Source organism: Tenrec ecaudatus, chromosome 11 (genome assembly GCF_050624435.1).
Source record: "Tenrec ecaudatus isolate mTenEca1 chromosome 11, mTenEca1.hap1, whole genome shotgun sequence".
In the NCBI taxonomy this organism is placed as follows: Eukaryota; Metazoa; Chordata; class Mammalia; order Afrosoricida; family Tenrecidae; genus Tenrec; species Tenrec ecaudatus.
Genome location: NC_134540.1, coordinates 4121475 through 4142844, shown reverse-complemented (window position 1 = coordinate 4142844; position 21370 = coordinate 4121475). Strand labels below are relative to the sequence as shown.

The window sequence follows — 21370 nt, the reverse complement described above, 5'->3', positions numbered from 1 at the left end:
CAGAGAGCTGCGGCGTGGGGCTTGCGTGCCTCGGTGAAGCTCACTGGAGCTGGGCGGACCAGGAGATGGGTGATTTCGCTTTCCTTTCCCACGTTGCCACACGCTGTGTATCATGGCCTAGGAGGGAGCTCGTCTTGCCCGTAGGCGAGGAGGAGAACACGTGTGCGTGTTGCATGATTTGTAAACAAGAGCCGAGGGGCAGTTGGCTGTGTGTGTGTCTGGGGTTGGGGGGGGGGGGTCGGTCAGATAACCTAGTACTTCTGTCTGTATGTTTAGCATGCTAGCTAATTCACACATAGGAACCAAAGATCGGACCAGCGCTCATTGACACGAGTGCCTGCCCATCTGTCGGTGGAGCCAGTGGCGTCTCCCCCCTCTCCCCACCTGAGTACATAGCCGGCCATTGGCTTGCCCTCTCGTGCCTCGGTGTCGTGGTGGTGGAGTGTTGTTGGCTTGGTTCCAGCTCCCGGTAGCCTCCCCCACAGCACACCCGACGCGGCCGCTCCTGCCTCCTGCCGGGGGTTGCCATGCTCCAGCCCGTTGTCGCAGCCATGATGCCCACCCAGCTGGCCGTGGGCCTTCGTCTCTCCCATGGCTCTGTGTGTTACCTACCGAACAAGATGCCCATCTCCGGGGACGGACGGTTCTCCTGGCAACACATCAGGCTATGAGAGACAGAACGTCGCCATCCTCGCCTCGCGGGAGCCTCCCCGTGCCTCTTCGTCCAGGACAGGCTTCCCTGCTCCCCTGCAGGCAGGCGTGTTAGCGCTCAGCGCTCCTTGCCGGCACGTTCTCACAGACACACCAGCTATCTCGGCATCTTCTTCAGCCGCCGTCCCGCTTCCACATGTATGTGAGGCGATGGACCAGACCACGGCTTGAGTCGGCCGGCCCTCAGCCCTCAGAGTTAGATCTTTGCTATGAACACTTTGCAGTTGATTTCCCAATGCGGTGTGTCTTCTGTTTCCTTGGCTGACAATTCCGTGAGCTGTCTCTGGACCCCAGGAAAAGGAAGGCCTTGACTACTTCAGCCCTCATGGCCCGTGGGGCGGTTTCGTTTTCTGTTTGCAGAGTTAGAACCCAGGCCGAGGACCAGGCGTGGCCTCTGATCGCCATCAGCAGGCACCGAGGTCTTCCTCGCCCTCTGTGAGCTCGCTGTGTCATCTGCGTGTCTGGAGTGGCTCATCAGCCTTTGTGGGGTCTGATGCGTGCTTCTGTGGTGGCTTATGATGCTGACGTAGGCTGGGAATGCAGCCCCTGTTCTGCTCATGGTGGCCATGTTGGGTGGGTGTGACGTGCCCTGCTGCCTGGTGCAGACTGGGCTCTGGCAGCAGGAACCCTGCATGGCTGTGTGGCGCCTCTCACTGTGTCCCATCTGGGGCATGCCCCTGGGTCTCGCTGCCCCTGAGCATGAGCCTGGCGTGCACCGGTGCACCGTCAGGCCCAGCTCATGTCCCGTCTCCCCACTTATGAGCTGATGCCTCCTCATCCCCGTGCCTCTCTGGCAGCCTGCAGGGAGAACACACACAGCCATCGCTCCAGTGTGGCCTCAGGGACGCCATACAACCGCCCCCTCGGGCACCCAAAGCGTCAAGCGGATTGTCACGTCTTTCCCCTGTGGTGCCTTCCAGCCACCACCTGCCTAGCAGCTGGGCGTTTTTGCTGCTGCAGCACCGGGACTGCGTACCACCGTGCCGGCACCCTGCCGCACAGCAGCGCATCCCACGAGTGAGCATCTGCGGCTGCCTCTGCAGGATCCTTCTTTGTAACAGTGGTCTTAGGTGCCAGGCCTGCCTCACATCAGGTTGCTTTCTCACGGTTCCAGAGGAGGGGAGTCCATGCTCAGGCCCAGCGCTCCAGGGTCAGGCTGTGTTTTCCGGGGGCCTTGGAGGAAGGTCTCTCTCTGCCTCTCCCTTGTTCCTGCCCCTCAGGGATCTTCCCCTGGTGCGTGGCATGGCCCCTCCTCCACCCGCCCCTCTGTCAACTGGCTTCCTGAGTAATCTGTCCCTTCCGTGCCTTGGAAGTGATGGACCAGACACAGCTGGCACTGAGCCTGTCTGGAGCATGGCACAGCAAAACCATCCCAAATGCGGGCACAGCCACGACAATGCCAGTCCCACCTGCTGCCACCCTTCAGTCCCTACCCTACCCATGTTTCCCTCCAGAGGAGAGGAAGAATTGTAAGTCTCTATAGGAGCAAGCAGCCTTGTCTCTCTTCTGAGGGGAGGCTGGTGGGTTTGAATGTCCAGCCCCAAGTCTAGCCCTCACTGTCCCCCAGGCTCCTTAACCATGAGTCGGGACTTAGAGCATGTGCTTTGGGGAGCAGAGCCGGGTGGCATAGCGGGATACAGCCTGCTGCTAACCACAAAGTCAGTAGCTCAAAACTACCAGCCACTTTGCAGACAAAAGGTGAGGTTTCTTACTCGCATAAAGAATTACAGTCTCGCTTTCTGCCGGCCATTCCACTTGGAGGAGGGCTGAAGGTAGCCCTGGCGACCAGCCTGAATGGCACTTCCACAAGGACTGGCAGCGGCATGTGTCTGCGTGGTTCAGCCAGCCGGTGTAGAAGATCTGCCTGGCGCAAGGCTGGACAAGTTAAAGCCTGCTGCATCGCCCCACGGTCCGAGGCTGGCCCGTCGTGTGCTGCCCCACGGTGCGCTATCACACCAAAGTCCAAACTGGCCTGGGCTTCAGCCTGGAATCGCTGAGGGTGGCCTGCGTCCATAAGAAGTTGACGGAGACCATCAGCATCTCCGTGGACCCCCAGAGGTGGAACAAGTCCACCGAGTCCCCGCAGGCCAATGTGCAGCGGCTGAAGGAGTAGCGCTCCAAGCCCATCCTCCTCCCCAGGAAGGGAGACAGCTCTGCAGAGGAACTCTAACTGGCCACGCAGCTTACTGGACCTGTGATGCCCATCCAAAACGTCTACGAGCAGGAGGAAGCCCGGGTCATCACGTAAGAAGAGCCAGGACTTCAAGGCTTTTGCCCGTCTCCACATGGTCTGCACCATCACCCAGCTCTGGCATCCGAGCGAAGAGGGCCAAGGAGGCTGCAGAGCAGGATGTGGAGAAGAAGAAGTAGAGTTGTGTCTGTCGGGGCCTTTAATAAACACCTTCCCTCCCCCACCAAAAACAAGAGTTACAGTCTCGGAAACCCCTCGAGGGCAGCTCTGCCCTGACCCGTAGGTTGCTGTGGGTAGGAATCCGCTTGATGGTGGTGAACTTGCTTTGGTTTTATTTGGGGGAACACAGTTCACCCCATAGCCTAGTCACTGGGAAAGAAGGTGCTTAGCAAGAAAGACAAATGCTTGGCAGATGTTTGGAAGAACAACACAGCCCATTGACTGACAGAATCAGCTATGCATGTCCAGACAGAAACTAATGAGAACAAGGTGTCAGTTTTGTTTGAAGCAACTGGGAGTTGTGATGGGGGCAGCCAGCCCCAGCCCAATGGAAACTCCACCGATGGCTGACCATGCATGGAGCTGCAGCATTTGCAAAGTACCCCTGCCAAGGGTGTAATTTCAGATAAGGAAGAACATGATACCAGCTAACCAATAGATTTCCCTTATCCTCATACATTTTAACCCTTATCAGGTCCAGCAAGAGAGGGGATTCTGAGTTCTAAGGCACCCCAGTGGCACCATCGGGTTAATGTTGGGCTCACCACAGGTCAGCAGTTCAAACCCACCAGCTGCTCCATGGGGGAAAAAGGAGGCCACCTGCTCCCATAAAGATCCACACTCTCGAAAACCCAAAAGAGGGTCACTGTGAGCACGTGGGTCTTGGTGTGACCTGTGTTGTGGAAGTTGGTCTGTGTTCAAGGGTGTCAGAATGTTCGCAGTTTAGCCTCTCGTCGTATTTTCAGGAAGATGCAGGCCTCGCACTGAAACGTGCAGTGGGCGAGAATGGGAAGAAAAGAAAGGTAGGAGTGGGAAGCTATGTGGAGGGCCCAGACACTGCTGAGGGCTCTGATAGTGTGTTATGATGGACGGGCCGGGGGCTGAGGGCAGGTGGAATGCACAGGTGGGGAGAGTGTCAGGAGAGAACTCGCTACCAGTCCTTCTGGCTCCCAAAGCACAACTGGGCACTGCTCTGATTTGTGCTGGGTGGATTCCGGCCATCCCACCCGCCCTCCAGGGGTCAGCCTGTGGCCTGCACTGTACACGCAGACAGTCTGCCCAAAGTCAAGAGTATGGACTGAGACTCCTCAAAGTCTCAGCCTCCCTCCAGCAGCTTTAGTCAATAACCATTCAGGCTAACCACATTGATCCACCGAAGAGTGAATCTGCCTCTCTGTTGAAGCCTTCTGTCTCTAGCTGTGTATATACTCTTTTTTAAATGCTTTTATTGGGGGCTCTTACATCCTTATCACAATCCATGCCTTCCTCCAGTGTGTCTTGCACATAAGCTGCCGTTGTCATTTTCATGTATTCTCTTCCCACTTGAGCCCCTGATGTCAGCTCCCCATTTCTTCCCCTTCCTTCCCCTGCTCGCCCTCCCTCACGAACCTTTGATAAGTTACAGATTATTATTTTCATATCTTACATCATCCTCCGCTCCACTTTTCCATTGTTCGTACCCCTTGGAGGGGGTTATAGATTGATCCTTGTGATCGATTTCTCCTTTCTCCCCCCCACACCCTCCCCTAATCCTCCTGGTATCTCTACTCTCCTTATTGACCCTGAGGGGTTTATCTGTCCTGGATTCCCTGTGTTGCAGGCTCTTGTCTGTAGCAGTGTGCACACGCTGGTGTAATCCGATTTGTAAGGTAGAATTGAGGCCATGATAGTGGGGTGAAGGAAGCACCAAGGAACCAGAGGAAAGTTGTGTGTTTCCTCGGTGCTATACTGCACCCTGACTGGCTCATCTCTTCCCTGTGACCCTTCTATGAGGGGATGTCCAGTTGTCTACAGAGGGCATTGGGTCTCTACTCCATGTCCCCCACGCCCCATTCACATTGGGTATGATTTTGTTCTGGGTTTTAGATGCCTGATGCCTGATCCCATCAATACCTTGTGATCACACAGGCTGGTGTGATTCTCCCATGTGGGCTTTGTTGCTTCTGAGCTAGATGACCACTTGTTTATTTTCAAGTCTTTAAGATCCCAGATGCTATAGCTTTTGATAGCTGGGCACCATCAGCTTTCTTCACCACATTTGCATGTGCACCCTTTTTGTCTTCAGCAATCGTGTTGGGAAGGTGAGCATCACCGAATGCCAGACTGTTAGAACAAAGTGTTCTTGTGTTGAGGGAGTACTTGAGTTGAGGTCCAATGTCCATCTGCAATCTTAATTCTTAACATATAGATATGGATATACAGTTCTAGTCCCCTCTCGTTTTTATACACACACACACACACACACACATATGTACATGCCTGTATTTAGGCCTCTGTAAATGTCCTTTGCCTCCTGGTTCTTTCCTCTATTTCCTTTTACTTTCCTCTTGTCCCACCATCATGTGACCTTCATTCAGGTTTAGTAATTCCTTGCTGCTGCATTGCCTTTGATTAAGCTCCACTACGCATCCTATGACCTTTTCTCCATTGATTTTAGTTCACTTGTTGCTCCCTTGCCCCTGGGTTGGTTATCTCCTCCCCAACCGCATTCCTCTTTCCCACCTCCCCCTCCCCCATATCATCCCCGGAACCATTGGTCCTATTCTTTCATCTCTGAATTATTTATCCCACCTGTCTTAGCTAGACAGGCATGCAGATACATTAATAAGCATAAAAAACAGGCAAAGCTAAATAAAACAATAGAGGAAGTCAACCAATAAAACAATAACCACCACAACAAAAAGAAAGCCGCTGACAAAAAAGGAAAGGCCTATAAATAGTTGAAGGTCTGTTTGTTGGTCTTTACTAGCACTATGGTGTTAGTGAGGACCATCGTGTCTCATGGTGGGGCCAGCCCTATGGTCCTCCCTGTGCATTGTCTGCTCCAGCAGGAATATTGTTCTCAGGGTTTGGTGGGCCAGGATGTCCTCCCCTCCCTCTCCATCCCTTTTCCTTTCTCCCGTGTGCTCTTTCAGATGGTCCCCTGCCCCCAAGCTATAACCCCAGTGCTGTCCTCTGAAGTGCATTCTTATGAGATGGAGAGTAGGGGTGCCCAGCTCTCTTTGGTTCCCTGGTACATGCTGGTATGTTGTATTCATGTCTTGGTGCACCGGGTTGAAGCCTGGTCTCTCCCTCCCTGTCCTGTGGAGATATAAACAATACCCTCCCCTTGGGTGGTTAGTGCCCTGCTCCCCCCACCACCCATGTCTTTTTGTCTTTGTCCCTCCTATTTAGTTGGCTACCGCATGTATCCCTGGATTGGGTTTGGCCCCTGCCATAGTTGCTGGACCTTACTCCAGGGATGTGTGTACATAGTAGCTTTTCTGATACACTATTTCTTTATGCAGTGTTGCCCAAATATGTGTGACAGCAGGTGTATTCTTGAGAGAGAAATACTGAGCACCAGGTCTGCGGGTGGGAGGCAGACTGGAGGAGGTGGAAGGTGATTACATCCCGTCAGCCATCTCAAGGTGCCCGCAGCCCTGGCAACAGCGGCCCACCATGGTGATCAGTGGGCTGGGGCAGGGCGGCGGCCACTAGAAGCAGCGACTTCCTCTCGGTGGTGAGGAAATCCAAGGCCGGTCCTTCTTTTTGCAGATAAGCAGCAAAGATGAGGATTTTCTAGACCTTTCTGTGGACGTGGAACAGAACACTTCGATCACTCACTGCCTGAGGTACTTCCTGGGGCCCTTTCCCCCTGGCGAGGGATGGCTGTTTGGGAACGCACAGCTGGTTTCAGCTCTGCACGTGGGCCCCACAAACTGGTGTCCTTTGACATTCACACAGGGGCTTCAGCAACACCGAGACCCTGTGCAGCGAGTACAAGTACTACTGTGAGGAATGCCGCAGCAAGCAGGAGGCGCACAAACGGTAACGCCGCGCGCAGGGAGGTGGGGAGGAGGTGTTCCAACTGAAAATGCTCGATCATAAATAACCCCAGTGGAGGCTCGGGAAGTCGTCACGAGGTGCATGAGAGTCCCTGTCAGTGCAGCGCCCAGCACAGAGTGTGGATTGTGACTGTCTTCCCAGGAAAGGCCTGCCAGCTCGGCCCAGTCTGGCTGATGCTCACAGAGCATCTACTCCATGCTCACCGCAAGGTTGATGGTTCTAACCCACCAGCTGCTTCGAGGGAGACAGATGAGGCTCGTGTAATTTCCCTTGTTGATTTTCTTTTCTTCGTCCCGTGAGCTATTTAGAATTGTAGTGCTTGGTTTCTATATCGGGAGGGAGGCCGGGTTTTCTAGATATGTCTTGCTGGTTTTTTTGGTCAGAGCACATGCTCCTCTTGAAGTGTGATGAGACATCATCTGTCACTCCCCAGTGCCACTTGTACTTGGGAGGAACGTGTCTTCTGGGGATCGAGGACAGTGTTGGGTCAACAGTGCGTTGTTCATTCCGTCCCTGTTCTTGCTGACTTTTTGTTACTGAAAGGAGCCTGTTAGCAACTCCCACTCTTTTCTGTTCCTTCATTCTGTCGGATTTTGATCGTTACTTTAGGAGCATATACATCTAACATTGTTATACCTCCTTGGGTAATTGATTATCGCTTGTTCTGGAATGTCCTTCTTTTATCTCTAGGAATGTTCCTTGTCCTGAAATGTACTTTAGTCTGATATTAGATCGGCTGGCATATTTAGGATGTGTGTTTATACTGACTGTCTTTTTGTGTTATTCTATCTTCTTATCCCCCCCCCCATAATTTTAAATTGTACCATTGAGAAAGGTAAAGGTAGAAATGGCTCTTAAGTCACAGGTAAAAAAAGAAAGCTCCTTTTTATTGTCAAGGCGTAGAAGCACGTGAGTCTGTGCTGTTCCCGTGTCCACACTAATGTAGCATTCATGTGGCGTAATTGGGGTGTCCAGCTTTCCACAGGATAAAATATATTTAGGAACGGACTTTGTTTTCCTTCAGAAATCTTGTATATGGGATGAGAGGCCTGGTACTCCTTCCAGGAAGGCTCCAGCCGAGACGGGGGGTTGAGAGGAGATGAAATACTGAGGGAGGGCGCCCTGAGCATGGATAAAGGGGGCCAGTCCACCCCCCAAACTCACGGAGCTGTCGGTTGTATAGCTCACGGGATCACCGTGGGTTGTACTCGATTGTCCATGTCAGCCAGTGTGGTTTGTGGTTTTTCAGTTTGTAAAAAAAAAAAAGTTTATAGTTTCAGTGCGTGATTCCCGAGGGGAAAAAGTCCAAAAAGTTTGTAGTTTCAGTACACGATTCCCGAGGAAAAAACATCCACTTGTAGAGTTATTTTAGCGTACATTCCCAGGACCGCACACACAGTGTCAGCCTGTTTCTCATCAGCTGGCCGATTCTGACCCTGGGTTGAAATGCGCCCCCTCTGCTTTCCAGTGACCGAGCCCTTTCAGACATGGACCACCAGGCCTTTCTTGGGTGTTGCCTCTGGGCGGGTTTCAACCGCCCCCCTTTGGGTCAGTAGCCAGGTGCAGCACTGTGATGTACCACCCAGGGACACCTCCCCCAGGGGTGTAAATTCTGTGTCACTGAGTCACTCTTTAGGAATGACAGTTGTTCTCATAGGCATTGGGCTGCTAACTGCAAGGTCAGCAGTTTGAAACCAGCGGCCGCTCTGCAGGAGCAAGATGAGTCTGCTCCGTGAAGAGCTGCCCCTCTGCCCTATCTGACAGCGTCACTGGGAGTCAGAAACAGCTCAGTGCCAGTGCCTGTGAGTGTCCCCTTCCGTGTCCTTAAAAGGCAGCCTGGTGGCCAGACCAGCAGTTCTCAACCCCCTTGGGAGGTCGAACGACCCTTTCACAGGGGTCCCCCATTCATAACGGTAGCAAAAATGAGTGATGAAGTAGCCATGGAAATCATTTTTATGGTTGGGGTCACCACACGTGAGGAACTGCAGGAACGGATCGAGGCGTGAGGGCAGTGGAGAACCGCTGCCCCGGCGGCTGCCCAGGGCATGAGCCACTGGGCGATGGACTGGGCCCCAGGGCAGTGGGCTGGTTTCCTGCTGTTGGCCATTAGCAATTCGATTTTAAAAGACCAGGTGAGTTGAGTAATAAATATTTTATGAATAATAGGAGTGTGGATTCTGTGGAACATTATAAACTAATTGGGTTTTCACCTCTCTCAGAGGTAGTGGCTTAAGTGGCCTCAGCAGCATTAGGTTTTAAGTTAGGAAGGAGGCTCTGCCTCCCTCCACATCGGTCGGGGCATCCCTCCACCGCAGGTCAGCGCTGCTCCATCAAGGCCATGCACGCTCCCTGCCCGCCGGGAGTCCTGCTCAGGAGAGGAAGGCCAGGCCCCCTGAGGGTTCGGCTGCACAGCGGGCTGGTGCTCTGTGGGAGTGGAGTACCGAAGGGCGTGGCCGAGATTGTTAGGGGCGGGGTGAGGGCGGGGCTTCACCATGGAAACGCCCAAACGCCTACGTTCCCAGCCGCGTGCACGCTCGGAAGGAGGAGCTGTGCGCACATAGCCAGGACCTGGGGTTGGCTCGTTCTCACCCCTGGCGGACAGTCACTGCGGGACCGCGCGCGCACGCGCGCACGTGGACTCTGCCGCAGGCGTGATGTGCATGGGTGCCTGTCGTGGATGGAGATTGTACCGAACCCCAGCCTGTGTTGGCCACCCCGCCCGTGATGGCTGGCAGGACTGGCTTCCCTTCCGTGAGGCGGGGGATGTGAGCTGCTATTGATGCTTCCTAGGGCCACAGGGCCGCATCGTTTTGTGGAGCAGCTGGGGGTCCGCACCACTGGCCTCCTGTTGGCAGCCAGCACATTCGGTGGACAAACCCACCTCTTTGACTCGCCCATGCTCATGGTCTCCTCGGGAAGCCAGCTCTCAGGACCGCATGCCTCTTGGTGTGGTGACAGGTGGTCTAAGGCCCTCCGAATGTCCCCTAGCCCTCCAGTTTTGCCCACAGAAAAACAGTTGGTCAGAATGAACTGGAAAGAGCTGGGCAATAGAAACTGCCTCCACCTGTTTGTGGGCTCTGAGGGGGCTTCTAGAAGTCCACAGGGAAAGATGGGGTTCAGAGGAGCTGGACCCCGCCACAGACACTTTGAAGTTCCCCTCCCGGTGTAGCGCTGACTGGTCCCTGCAGGGACATGGGCTGGGGCATCTTTCGACAAAAGTGCCTTGTGGCGTCCCTTTCCACAGGATGAAAGTGAAGAAACTGCCCATGATCCTCGCCCTCCACCTGAAGAGGTTCAAGTACATGGACCAACTCCATCGATACACAAAGCTGTCTTACCGCGTGGTCTTCCCACTGGAGCTCCGCCTCTTCAACACCTCGGGGGACGCCACCAATCCCGACCGCATGTACGACCTGGTGGCCGTGGTCGTGCACTGTGGGAGGTAAGCTGCTGGGGGTGGGAGTGGGGCTTGTGGTGGCCCTGTGCCTGCCACGGCTTCTGACCGGGGACGGTTTGTTTCATGTTGGCTTGTTCGCCATCTCATTTCTTCTCTAAACCTTTACATTCTTCTGTGGCCCGTGGGTGCGCATGTGGCATCAAACCCAGAGGTCCAAAGTTCAAACCCACCAGTCGCCCTTTGGGAGAAGGTCAGGGTGGGCGTTTGGTGTTCACAGTGCAAATCCTAATCAGCAGCTTCCTGAGGGCTGGTTATCACCCCAGCCCTTGTTCTCACGTCGTCTCTAGCCCTTCTCTGCGTCTCAGACACTCCTTCCCACCACCCCACCTCCCGCTGAGCTGCTGTGCCTCAGGTCTCCTGGACTTGGCTTCTCAGGCCCATTGTCTGTTAATGTCCCTTTCCTATCTGAGGGAGACCCAGGCTGGGTGCTCCCCAGGTTTCCACGGGCTGTCGTGCCCGTTACCTGACCACACATAGCAGGGAGGAGCTGAGCGCCCCGGACAGGGCAGTAGGTGGCTGCTGTTGGCCAGTTGTGTTTACCTAGAAGAATTTCAAGTGCAGTATGCCTCGTACTTGTAATTATCGAAGTATAACTTAATGGAAACTATGTGTAAACTGTGTAATCAATAAGCACTTTGCTGCATCCTTCTATAAAGCAAAGCCATCAAGTGAGATGCAGGGACAGCTGTGTAGGTAATTGGTGACACTAAGAACTGGACACGGTGGACCCAACGACCCTAATGTGCGGGCACAGTCATTCACTCTGAGAGAACAGTCCCATCTTGCTGAGAACCTTGCCTTTTACCCAACACCTCTGCCCTGGCAAGTCTCCCCTTGTTCTCTGCTGTAAAGAGTGGGTGGGGCAGGAGGGACACTCTTAAACGGGATGGGATGGGGACTCACTCGCCATTGAACTTGGCCTGTTCTCGCCCGTGACCAATGGAAACGAGCAAGCGAAGGGAAGGACGTAAACCTGCCCTAGAAGCAACTTGAGCATTATTACAAGAACTCGGTGCAGCGTTAAAGAGGCAATTAAGTATTTGCGTAACCCCTTCAAAATTCAGTTGTGTAAAATTCACAAAGGGATTTTCTATAACTAAACTACCAGCTATATTTATCATAGTAGAGTGTTAATTATTTGATTTTACAGTTGACTGCCAAGTTCAAATGAGTGCAGTTGGTTCCTTTTTAGGTTTAAATTGTAAAGTGACAGTCCATCTCGTGTAGGGTCTTTCTCTTTTTGCTGCCCCTCTGCTGTGCAAAGCCTGCTGGGATGCCCATTTCCAGGGTCCGGCCTCTCCTGATAACGTGTCCAAAGTCGAGGGGACCAGGTCTCACTGTCAGCTTTCCCAACTCTAGACTGCGGGATCTGGGGCCTGCAGAGTACTGAAATGTGAAGATTAGACGGAATTAACGAATTAGCTAACTCTCTCTCTCTCTCTCTCTCTCTGCAGTGGTCCCAACCGAGGTCATTATATTGCAATAGTGAAGAGTCATGATTTCTGGTTGTTGTTTGATGATGACATTGTAGAAGTAAGTAGCGTCCCGTCCGTCGTTTGTAAAGTTGTGTTTGTGTTGCGCCTGCCCCGCTCGCTCCGGCCAGGCGACGAGTGGTAGACAATGCCCAGGCCTTCCGTTGTGCTCATTCCCGCTGCTCACTCCCTGACGGCTCTCCCAGTGCCTCAGCATTGGACGGATGTCCTGGGCCGGGTAGAACAAGCAAGGGAAGCCTCAGCAGCAGTGTCCTTTTTAAAGGTGGTTAGGCGCTGGCCTGCGAACCACACGGCTGGCAGTTCAAAACCACCAGCAGCTCTTGGCGAGAGAGCCTGGGCCTTTGGCGCCCGGGAGCAGTTTACTCACAGAAACCCACGGGGGTGCTGTGCGTCAGCACTGACTCGATGGCAGCGAGTGTCACAGAATTCATTATGAAAACACAACACGTGTGACTGAAGTACTCCGCTGAGATAAAGCCCATGCATCTTAACCTTACGTATACACTAGTCCCCGCAGTCACAGTGTCTGCGCGTACGTACATGCTCCCTCCAGTCCACCATTCAGATCACGATGGCATCCCTTCAGGCCCTGTCCTTTCTCTACCCGGCCAACACCCCAGAAAGTTCTCCACGCTCGGGTCTTGTTCGCGGCCATGCAGTTGGTGCTGGTCCATAGCAGCCCCACGCGCCACAGAAGGAAACTGCCCGGTTCTGCGCCTGGGCCTGCTGCTGTGGCTACTGGGTCCATCCGTCTGGTGGAGGGTGTCGTCTTTTCCGCTGTCCCTCCACTTTACCAGAGCATGGCCTCTAAGGAGCACTCTGGCTGCACTTCTTCCAAGACAAGCCCGTCGGTCCTTCGGGCCGTCCCTGGTACTTGGTGTTCTTCTCTGGCACTGGACTTCCGATGCACCCCTTCTCCTTCCGCCTTCCTGACTCCGTGTCCAACTTGCACCTGCTGGTGAGGACATCGAAATGAAGACCAGGGCTTGGATCGGGCACACCTTAGTCCTCCAAGTAACCTCCTTGCTTTTCCTCACTTTAAAGCGGCCTTGTGCAGCAGACTGACCCAATGACATTCGTCTTTTGCTCTCTTGACTGCTGCTGCCGGGAACATGGACTGTGGATCCGAGCGAGATGAAATCCTTGACACCATCAGTCATTTCTCCGTTGATCTTGATGTTCCCCGTTGCTCCTGTTGAGTTGTAAGAGCCTCAGTGGCTCGATGTTGGACCAACTTCAAGGTCAGCCCTTGACACCCTCAGCCTCTCTGTGAGAGGACAGCGGGGCTTTCCATTCCTAGAAACAGTTACCGTCTCTGAGACTCACGGAGACGCACAGCCCTGTAGGCTCCCTGTGAGTCAGCATCTGCTTGGTGGCAGTGAGTTTTGGTTTTTTTCATTCCACACTGAGCTGTCGCGCATACTGAAGGCGGCTAGGATCCTTGCTCTGTACATCGAGTGGTAACCCGTCCCGAAGGCTGCAGTGCTTGGTCATCATCAGCAAGTGTGTCAAGGCCCCTCTCCTGCGGCCAGCCACGACCCGCCATCCACACAGCTCTTGCTGTTCCTCACCTTCCTCCGGTCCTGATGCCGCTCTCTCCCTGGCGTCATGCGGCTTCTCCAGTGTGTGTTCAGCACACAGACGGAACAAGGATGGCGAGAGGATGCAGCCCGACCCACACCTTCCCTGAGTGTAAACCCCGCCTCTTGATCCGTGTGCAAGCTCTGCATAAGCACAGCAAATTGTTCCGGAATTCCCATTCTTCCTGAGTTTCCTCATTTCTTAGAACAAAGAATTATTACTTTTATCATTACGCTTAGCTTTGCCTGTTCTTGAGTGGACGTGGACGTTGCAAGGGGGCTTGAAGAAGCCTGGGAAACGCCATGATCTTTTCACTTCCTTTTCCCCACGAGTTGTGGTCATGGTGCCGGGACTGCGTCATTCATTCCATCCAGTGGGCCTCTGTGTCCGTGCCTCCTTCTGGGCTCCAGGCTGTCCCCTCTCTGTGGCCCCGGAGTCGTGACCGGTTGTGTATTTCATGTCGTCCTGGGGGTAAGGGCTCTGGAACAGAGTGTGCCTGTGTGCTCATCGTTAGAGCACCTTTTCCTCAGCGTTGGCCCCACTGCACGTCCCCACCTATGGGTTGCCTGTGGCCATGCCATGTACCCCACATTCTTGCCAGGACTCAGGGTTGTCTGAATCTTGTAACATAAAGCCACTCTGGATGTTCAGAACTGTTTCATATGCAAGAAAGTGCATCCTGATGAGATGATGGCGATTTGACTGGTGTGTCAGTCTGGGTGCTTTAGAGAAACAAATCCACAGAAACTCATATGTTTGAGAGTTTTATATAAAGGGTAAGTGCACATCAAGAAAACATCCCAACCCAGTGCTGCCCAAGCCCACAAGTCCAACATTAACCCATATGTCTGACACCCATCCACAAAGTCCTCCTCCATCTCACAAAACACACACAATGATGCCGACTGCAGCAGGAAAGCCGAGTCAGTGAACGTGTAAGCATCTCAGTGCTGGCAGGGGTCTCCACACAGCTGCTCCAGCACCCAGGGCTGCATCAGGGTAGCTCATACAGCTTCTCAGGGATGTCTTGCAGGAAGTGAGCCTTGCCAGCTAAAGCAGGGAACTGACTAAGGCAGCTGCACCCTGGTGTGACCATCACAAAGCAAGAGACCCGAGAACTACAAAGGCAAGGCTCACCAAGCCAGTTATTCCTCCACCCTTCAATTAACCCCACGTGTGTTTATCGGCCAGGTTGACACAATAAACTTTTTAGCTATCTCAACTGGTGAGCAGTTCAGAACAGTAAGTGAGAGGGTTTGCCCCAGTCCCGCTCCCCCGCCCCTTATCCCTGGTCTGAGGGGAGCCCATCTGTCCAAAACCCCCAGTGGAGATGTGAAACCTGGAACAGTCTCAAGGCCTAAGAGTACCATGCATTTTTCTTTACATCCATCCTTCTATCCGTCCATGCCTGTGATAAAAGTTTCACTTAGAAATGAGGCCAGGCGTACAGGAGCCACAGCTGTAACCTTGTAACCATGCCTCCCATCGGGGGAGGGGAATGTGGCTGGGCGGTGGGCCAGGGTGGGCCATAGGTCCTCGGGCCCCTGCTAACAGTGTGTCTGTCCCCTCTCCCGGCAGAAGATCGACGCCCAAGCGATTGAAGAATTCTACGGGTTGACGTCAGACATCTCAAAGAACTCTGAGTCTGGCTACATCCTTTTCTACCAGTCCCGGGACTAACTGGGGCAGTGCTGAAGGGAGACCCTCAGCCACAGGGTGCCCCCCACCCCCAGTGAACTGGGACCCGAGAAAGCACTGAGCCCCAGCTGCGGGTGGACGGACAGACGGACGGCGTGCACGCTCGCTCAGGGGCAGCAGCACGTTGCACACAAATAAAGCAGAGACTCGGGATGAACGCGCCCCTCCCCCCATCATGGTGGTTGATTTATTCGCTCAGGTATCACGTGCTCTGTGCTCTGCACCATCTGCCAGCACCCCAGAGGCCCCAGCCCCCCCCCCCTCGCCAGCACCCTTCCAAGTGCTGGCCGGCCCCTGCACTCACGCTGCACGGCAGGATCACGCCGGTCACGTGTGGACCTTCTCTGGGTACGAGAGGAAGAGTCGGCATCTGGATTGTTCTGAGTGTTGGGGCCCAGCTCGCCTGCTGCTTACGGTGTCTCATATGCCGCTCAGGGGGGTTTGTTTTCTGTCGTCTTCATGTGTTTCTTCCAAGCGTAAACCAGAAATGATTTTCGGGCCCAACACTTGCAGTTGCCTTCCTGATGTCCGAAACTAACCGGTCCAAGACTCCAGCGTCGGGAAGAGGAATAGGTTCTGCTTCTCTGAAGAAGCTTGTAATCGTACACAGTGTGTGTGTGTGTATGTGCCCATATGTGTGTGCCTGTGTGTGTGTGTGTGTGTGTGTGTGTGTGTATAGGGAGCAGTGTCCCCAGGGGAAAGACTGGCTTTGTAATTAGGATTTCTTTCCCCCTTCCTTATTTATTGTCCTTACACATCGTGCAACACGCCCACAAAATCTGAGCTGCTTTTTTCTTTTTCAAATGCTAGTTTCTGTTCATTTAATTTTTCCTTTGCTTGGTTTCTGTTTTGAAGGTGAGTTTTAAATACTGTTGGAAATCAATTCCGATACCTTCAGAGGGAGGTTTACTTCAACCAGAGGGGTGGGGCGACCTCCTCTCCCAGGAGCACAGGAAGTCCCTGGCTCAGTCTTTGTCCTTTGCTGTACGCTTCAGCTTCCACGTTAGTTCAGAAACACAAACACTGAGCACAACGCCCTGGATCTGCCGGACGATCACGGAGACACACAGTGCCAGGTGGGCTGTGAGCCATTCAGCTCGGGAGGACCCTGTTGTGGACAGTGGGGTCGGGCGCAGGCGAAATGCATGCCTGACAGCCAAGTCATTCTCAAGTGTCATTTCTGACCCTGGAAGGGAGTCCTCCATTCTGGATAAACCCCTACAGCCTGGTCACTGGCGCACAAACCCTTTGGAGATTGCATTTGAATGAAGTAGGTCAGGACTACAGAGAGAGATTCTTAATTGAAATTTGCTCACTAAGACTTCCTTCTGGTTCTATTGTTTTTCCCCAAGTGATCATGTCCTTAAGAGATGTGTGAAACCAGCTGCAGCGGCCCCGCCCCTCAGGGAGGTGTCTGAAGTGCGCAGGAAGCTTTGACCAGCTGCTCCCCACCCTCTAAAACGGGCCCCAGGGTGCGAGTTCACCCTCTCAGGCAGTGATCGTTTGTCCCCTCTCTCTTTTAAAATCTCTTTTCTAGAGTTATTTTCCTAAAAGTATTGAACGTGACAACCAGACAACAGCCGCGACCTGGGAGGCTGGTACTCACATGTCTCCCCTGGACCTTCTAGCTCAGGAAACGGCCCTTCCCCGACTCGGTCCTCAGACAGGGTCCCTTGGCCAACTGGACCGCTGACACAGATATGCTGGGGGGACATGACCGTGGGCTCGGTGTGAGTTAACGCACTGCTATTGTGGTTCTGTTTTTCTAATGCAGCACCTTGACCGGCACCGCGGTACACAAATTCTGTAGGCCCTGCCCGGCCCCCCAGAGATCCACAGTCCGGACCTGGCGGCGGGGGGAGAGGGGCGCCTTCACCCCGGGAGGGGAACCCCTTTTGGTTCAGTTTGTTCCGGTTTCAGGACTTCTGCTGAACTGTCTTGGAGGCAGGCCGACTTCCCACAGCTCCCCGTCAGCGGTCAGAGACTCCAGGCCGGGAAAGGCAGGCTAGCCAGTCCCATTGGCTCAGCCACGGCAGGTGGGAGAACGACAAACGGAGCCCTTTACGGAAACAGCCAGCCTCCGACTGCTCTCTGCGGTCTTTGACTTTACGTCGAAGGAGAAAATGCCGTGGCAGGGCCTCTGTCGTGGACCCCATGGGATTCACCCACTGTTCACGCCAACGCCACGTTTGATCTGTGTGCTTTTGTCAGGGGGGTGGGCGTTGTGGGGAGGGGGAAGGGATCTCCATTTTCTTTGTCTCTTAGTGCAGCCGACTGGAAGTATGAAGTTGTGGCTCTCAGGCACCCGGGCGGCCGGGGCTGGGGGCGTTCACGCAGACCCCAGGCCACGGGAGCAGGGGCCCCGTGCTGGCTGTGGGCGCCTGCGGTGGAGCGGAGGGCAAGGGAACGTGGTCAGTGGTGGCCGTGTGCTGCGTAACCGTGAACGTGCGTGTGTGTGGCGGACAGCGTCCCGAATGTTGTATGTTGGCGGAAAACAATTTCTATAAATTAACTCAAAGTCACATATTCCCAATCGAGTCCTGCTTCCAAGCCACCCAGCCCCTGTCTCGGGAGCATGATCTTCGGAAGGGGGCTGGGATGGCCAGGGAGCGGAGGGGGACCAGAAATGTGAGGCCCGGCCCTCGTTGGCCGCCTTAGCCGTCAGCGGAGGGCTTTGCCTTTCCTTGGGGGCTGAAGGACGATCTCCCTGGGATCACGTGCCTGCTCTGAGACTTTCACTCATGAGTCTTGCTCCTGGGCATCACCCGGGGAGCTGGGAGGAGAGGGCCCCCGCCTGCCTGCCCACCTGCCTCTCCGGTGACGTGTCTGTGTGGCCTTGGGCAAGTCACTCACCCTCTCTGTGCTTCAGTCTCCCTGTCTGGTCCCACGGGAGCAATACCTACCTCACAGGGTTGTTGTGGGGGCTAATTAGAGATCATGTCTGTAAAGCTTCTAAGGTTCTTGAAGAAGGCGCTATATAAATACAAAATAATATCTATTAAAGTTGGTTTATTTGTGCTTGTGGGTTTTCAAGTGTGGTTTTTGTCCTTCCCCAGCCCGAAATGCACCCCGGTGGGTCCTGACATGAATTTGAGGCGACGCTTGGGAAAATGGCCAGTGTTGGCAGAGTGGCTGCACTTTGGGCTGTTGACCACAAGGTCAGCAGTTCGAAGCCACCAGCCACTCTGAAGGAGGAAGCGGTCCAGCCTCAGAAACCCACAGGGGCAGCTCTCCCCTGTCCCACAGGGTCACTGGGTCGGAGTGCACTTAATGGCAGGGAATTTGGCTCTTGGGGTTGATGACCCAAAGTAATTACTTTTGTTCCCCCCAGCAGCTCTGCACATGAAACTGCTGCGAGCACACACCTAATTTGAGTCCCGCTGCCGACACTGGGGACCAGAGCCTGAGAAAAAGCCCTGCAGAGGCAGGAGTGAGGCCAAGCTGCTGGGCGCATGGTGCCCCCAGCCTCCCTCGCCCTCCTTCTGTGGAAAACTCAACATCTGTGAGCAAAGCACGGAACATGGGCTGTGCCTGTGTGCACAGTGCCTTCCCAGACAAGAAGTGTGTCTGTCTCTCTAAATTGAGGTGCATGACATCTGGGAGGGGACTCTCCCATAAAAGTCAACAACTCCCACTTCCCCTCCCTGCAGGACGGTAATTGCCGTGAAATCGTTGGGACCTTACGTCCTAGACCACTGGGGACCTACTGGGTTTCTAGAGATACTCATCCCCGTCCTACTCGGTTCTCTGGGCAGCGGCCTGCCCTCAGGCCTCAGCCCCGGCAGTCAGCTTTCAAGCCGAAGCTCATTTGTCCATCTCGGAACAAACCCAGAAGCCAGTTGGACTAGCCCACAATCCATACATACATCAATTGTGTAAAGCACATTTGTACATTCATTGCCTTCATCATTCTGAAAACATTTGCTCTCCACTTAAGCCCCTGGCATCAGCTCCTCATTTCACCCCCTCCCTCCCCGGTCCCCCTTTCCTTGTGAACCCTTGACAATTTATAAATTATTATTTTGCCATATCTTGTCCTGTCCGATGTCTCCCTTCACCCACTTTTCTGTTGTCCATCCCCCAGGGAGGAGGTCACATGCAGATCCCTGTAATCGGTTCCCCCTCTACCGTACCCTCCCTCCACCCTCCCAGTATCGGGACTCACACCAATGGTCCTGAAAGGATCATCCACCCTGGGTTTTCTGTGTTTCCAGTTCCTATTAGTACCAGTGTACATCCTCTGGTCTAGCCAGATTTGTAAGGTAGAATTGGGATCATGATAGTGGGGGGCGAGGAAGCATTTAGGAACTAGAAGAAAGTTGTATGTTTCATAGTTGGTACATCACACCCTGACTGGTTGTCTCCTCCCCTAGACCTTTCTGTAAAGGGATGCCCAGTGGCCTGCAAATGGGCTTTGGATCTCCACTCTGCACTCCCCCCTCATTCACAATGATATATATGTTTAACCTCTCCAGGGTTCTTGTGCTTGCCTCTCAAGAGCTACTCAAATAACTCGTAAAAAAAGTTAATTCTTAATTTAAACAATCTCTGTGTCTTCATTTTACCGAGGAAGGAAATGCAGACTTTCAGGAGGGAAGAATGGCCCTCGGGCCCCTCACTGTCAGGGCTGAGCTAGCTTCCTAACCTGCTCAAGTTCTGGCGCATTTAATCAAAGCCTTTCACCAGTACCTGCTCTTAACCACCAGCTGTAGGCAGTCAGCAGGAAAGCGCAGGCATCTTCTCTGTTGTCCTGGAAATGATCGCTTAGGAGGAAGGCAGGGAAACGTGGCTTATGAACTCTGTGGCAAGGTGACCATTCACCCCTCCCTACACTCCCCCCAATATATGGACACAGGTAGGCTTCCAGAGCTAATGGTGGGGTGTTGTGGAGATGTTACAGATCACTTCCTCACCTGCCGCTTTGGTGAGAAACAGGAAATGTCGGATCCTGGGATAACAAGAGAGTCATTAGGCGAGAAGTGTACATACCTATGTCCAGGTGTGATATGCAAACGAATGTGCAGAATAAACAGGATGAATTGGGAAAATGGGTATCTGCAGGAATGCCATCAGATGGGTGGGCCTGGAGATGGGAGAATCTAGAGCTCTGTCAGTGCCCCTTAACTGCTGAATCGATTCCAGCTCACAGCCACAGGGTAGGACAGAGTAGGAGGACAACCCCCTCCCCCGTTGCCATGACAATGTAATCCTTGTAAGAGCAGATCACCAAGTTCTCCCTTTCACAACCTGGCCCTCCAAGCAGCCCGAGGGCGGGCATATTCCGGGTCATAGGAATTGAAGAGGGAGAACTTTCAATACTGTCTGATGAAGGATTTCCCAAGCCTACTTGAAGGTGTTTATTTCCCCCTCACCATTCCCAAAGGAAAAACCCTCGCTTATGCAGGCCGATTCCCTCTCCAGTAACCACTGCCTGGAGCCCCCATCCTCCAGGAAATAAGCGGACTACAGTTTCCCAGAAGGGCCCATTCCTTTCCGAGCTTCCTCACCTGGTGTCAATGATCTGTCTCTTCATCAAACCCTGAAAGGAGATGAAACAGCCCAGGCTTGCGGCTTGTTTCCAAGTCAGAGGACGTGTCTCAAGAAAATCAAGCAAAACCCTCTTGCTTGAGGTCTTGAGTGGATCCGTTTCGAAATCTGGTTGAGGAGCAGAACCCCCTGAGGGTTGGGCAGTGGAGGAGGGCGGGGTTCCGGAGACCCACTCCCAAAGGTTTAGACTAGGAGAAGGCAGTTCTGTTTTTCAGAAGAGCCAAACTCATCCCCTGTGGCGGAGTCAGCGTCCACCTCCCTGTTGGTCACTCACTCCCCAAATAGGGCGCCAGTGTCCTGGAGCGATGGAGCTCTGAATAACCAGTGCAAGTGGACAGAGGTCGAGGGGAGGCTGCTGACCAGGAAGGCAGGCTAATAGAGGAAGCCTTCTCTTGGAACACCCCACCACCACAGAGGCCATAGGATGGGGGCACAACTCATTTTATTTCCCAAGCTACAACGGATGTCCTGATTTTTCTCAACAATGCTAGAAGTCATAGGAGACAAAGACCCCAAGAAACCTAAAGGCACTGAGGATACCCAGCTGCAGCGTTCATGGTCTGGATAGCTCCTTTCCAAAAGCTGAGACATGACCAGGGAAACCCGAGGGCCAGGTGGACCCCAGGCAGGAGCCGGATGCCAATG

General features: G+C 53.8%; 1 protein-coding gene and 1 pseudogene across 2 annotated transcripts in view; both read left to right on the top strand.

Annotated features, from left to right (window-relative positions):
• Positions 1 to 18196, top strand: part of USP12 (ubiquitin specific peptidase 12) — a 65973-nt gene extending 47777 nt beyond the window's left edge. For both annotated transcript variants that reach the window (XM_075562788.1, XM_075562789.1), the window contains 5 exons: positions 6659 to 6735; positions 6848 to 6931; positions 10194 to 10391; positions 11861 to 11939; positions 15059 to 18196. In XM_075562788.1, coding sequence (XP_075418903.1) covers positions 6659 to 6735; positions 6848 to 6931; positions 10194 to 10391; positions 11861 to 11939; positions 15059 to 15160 — 540 coding nt within the window. In that variant the 3' untranslated portion in view covers positions 15161 to 18196. The remainder of the gene's footprint in view (positions 1 to 6658; positions 6736 to 6847; positions 6932 to 10193; positions 10392 to 11860; positions 11940 to 15058) is intronic.
• On the top strand, positions 552 to 4708 carry LOC142461535 (large ribosomal subunit protein eL13-like; annotated as a pseudogene).
• Positions 18197 to 21370: the final 3174 nt, after the last annotated feature.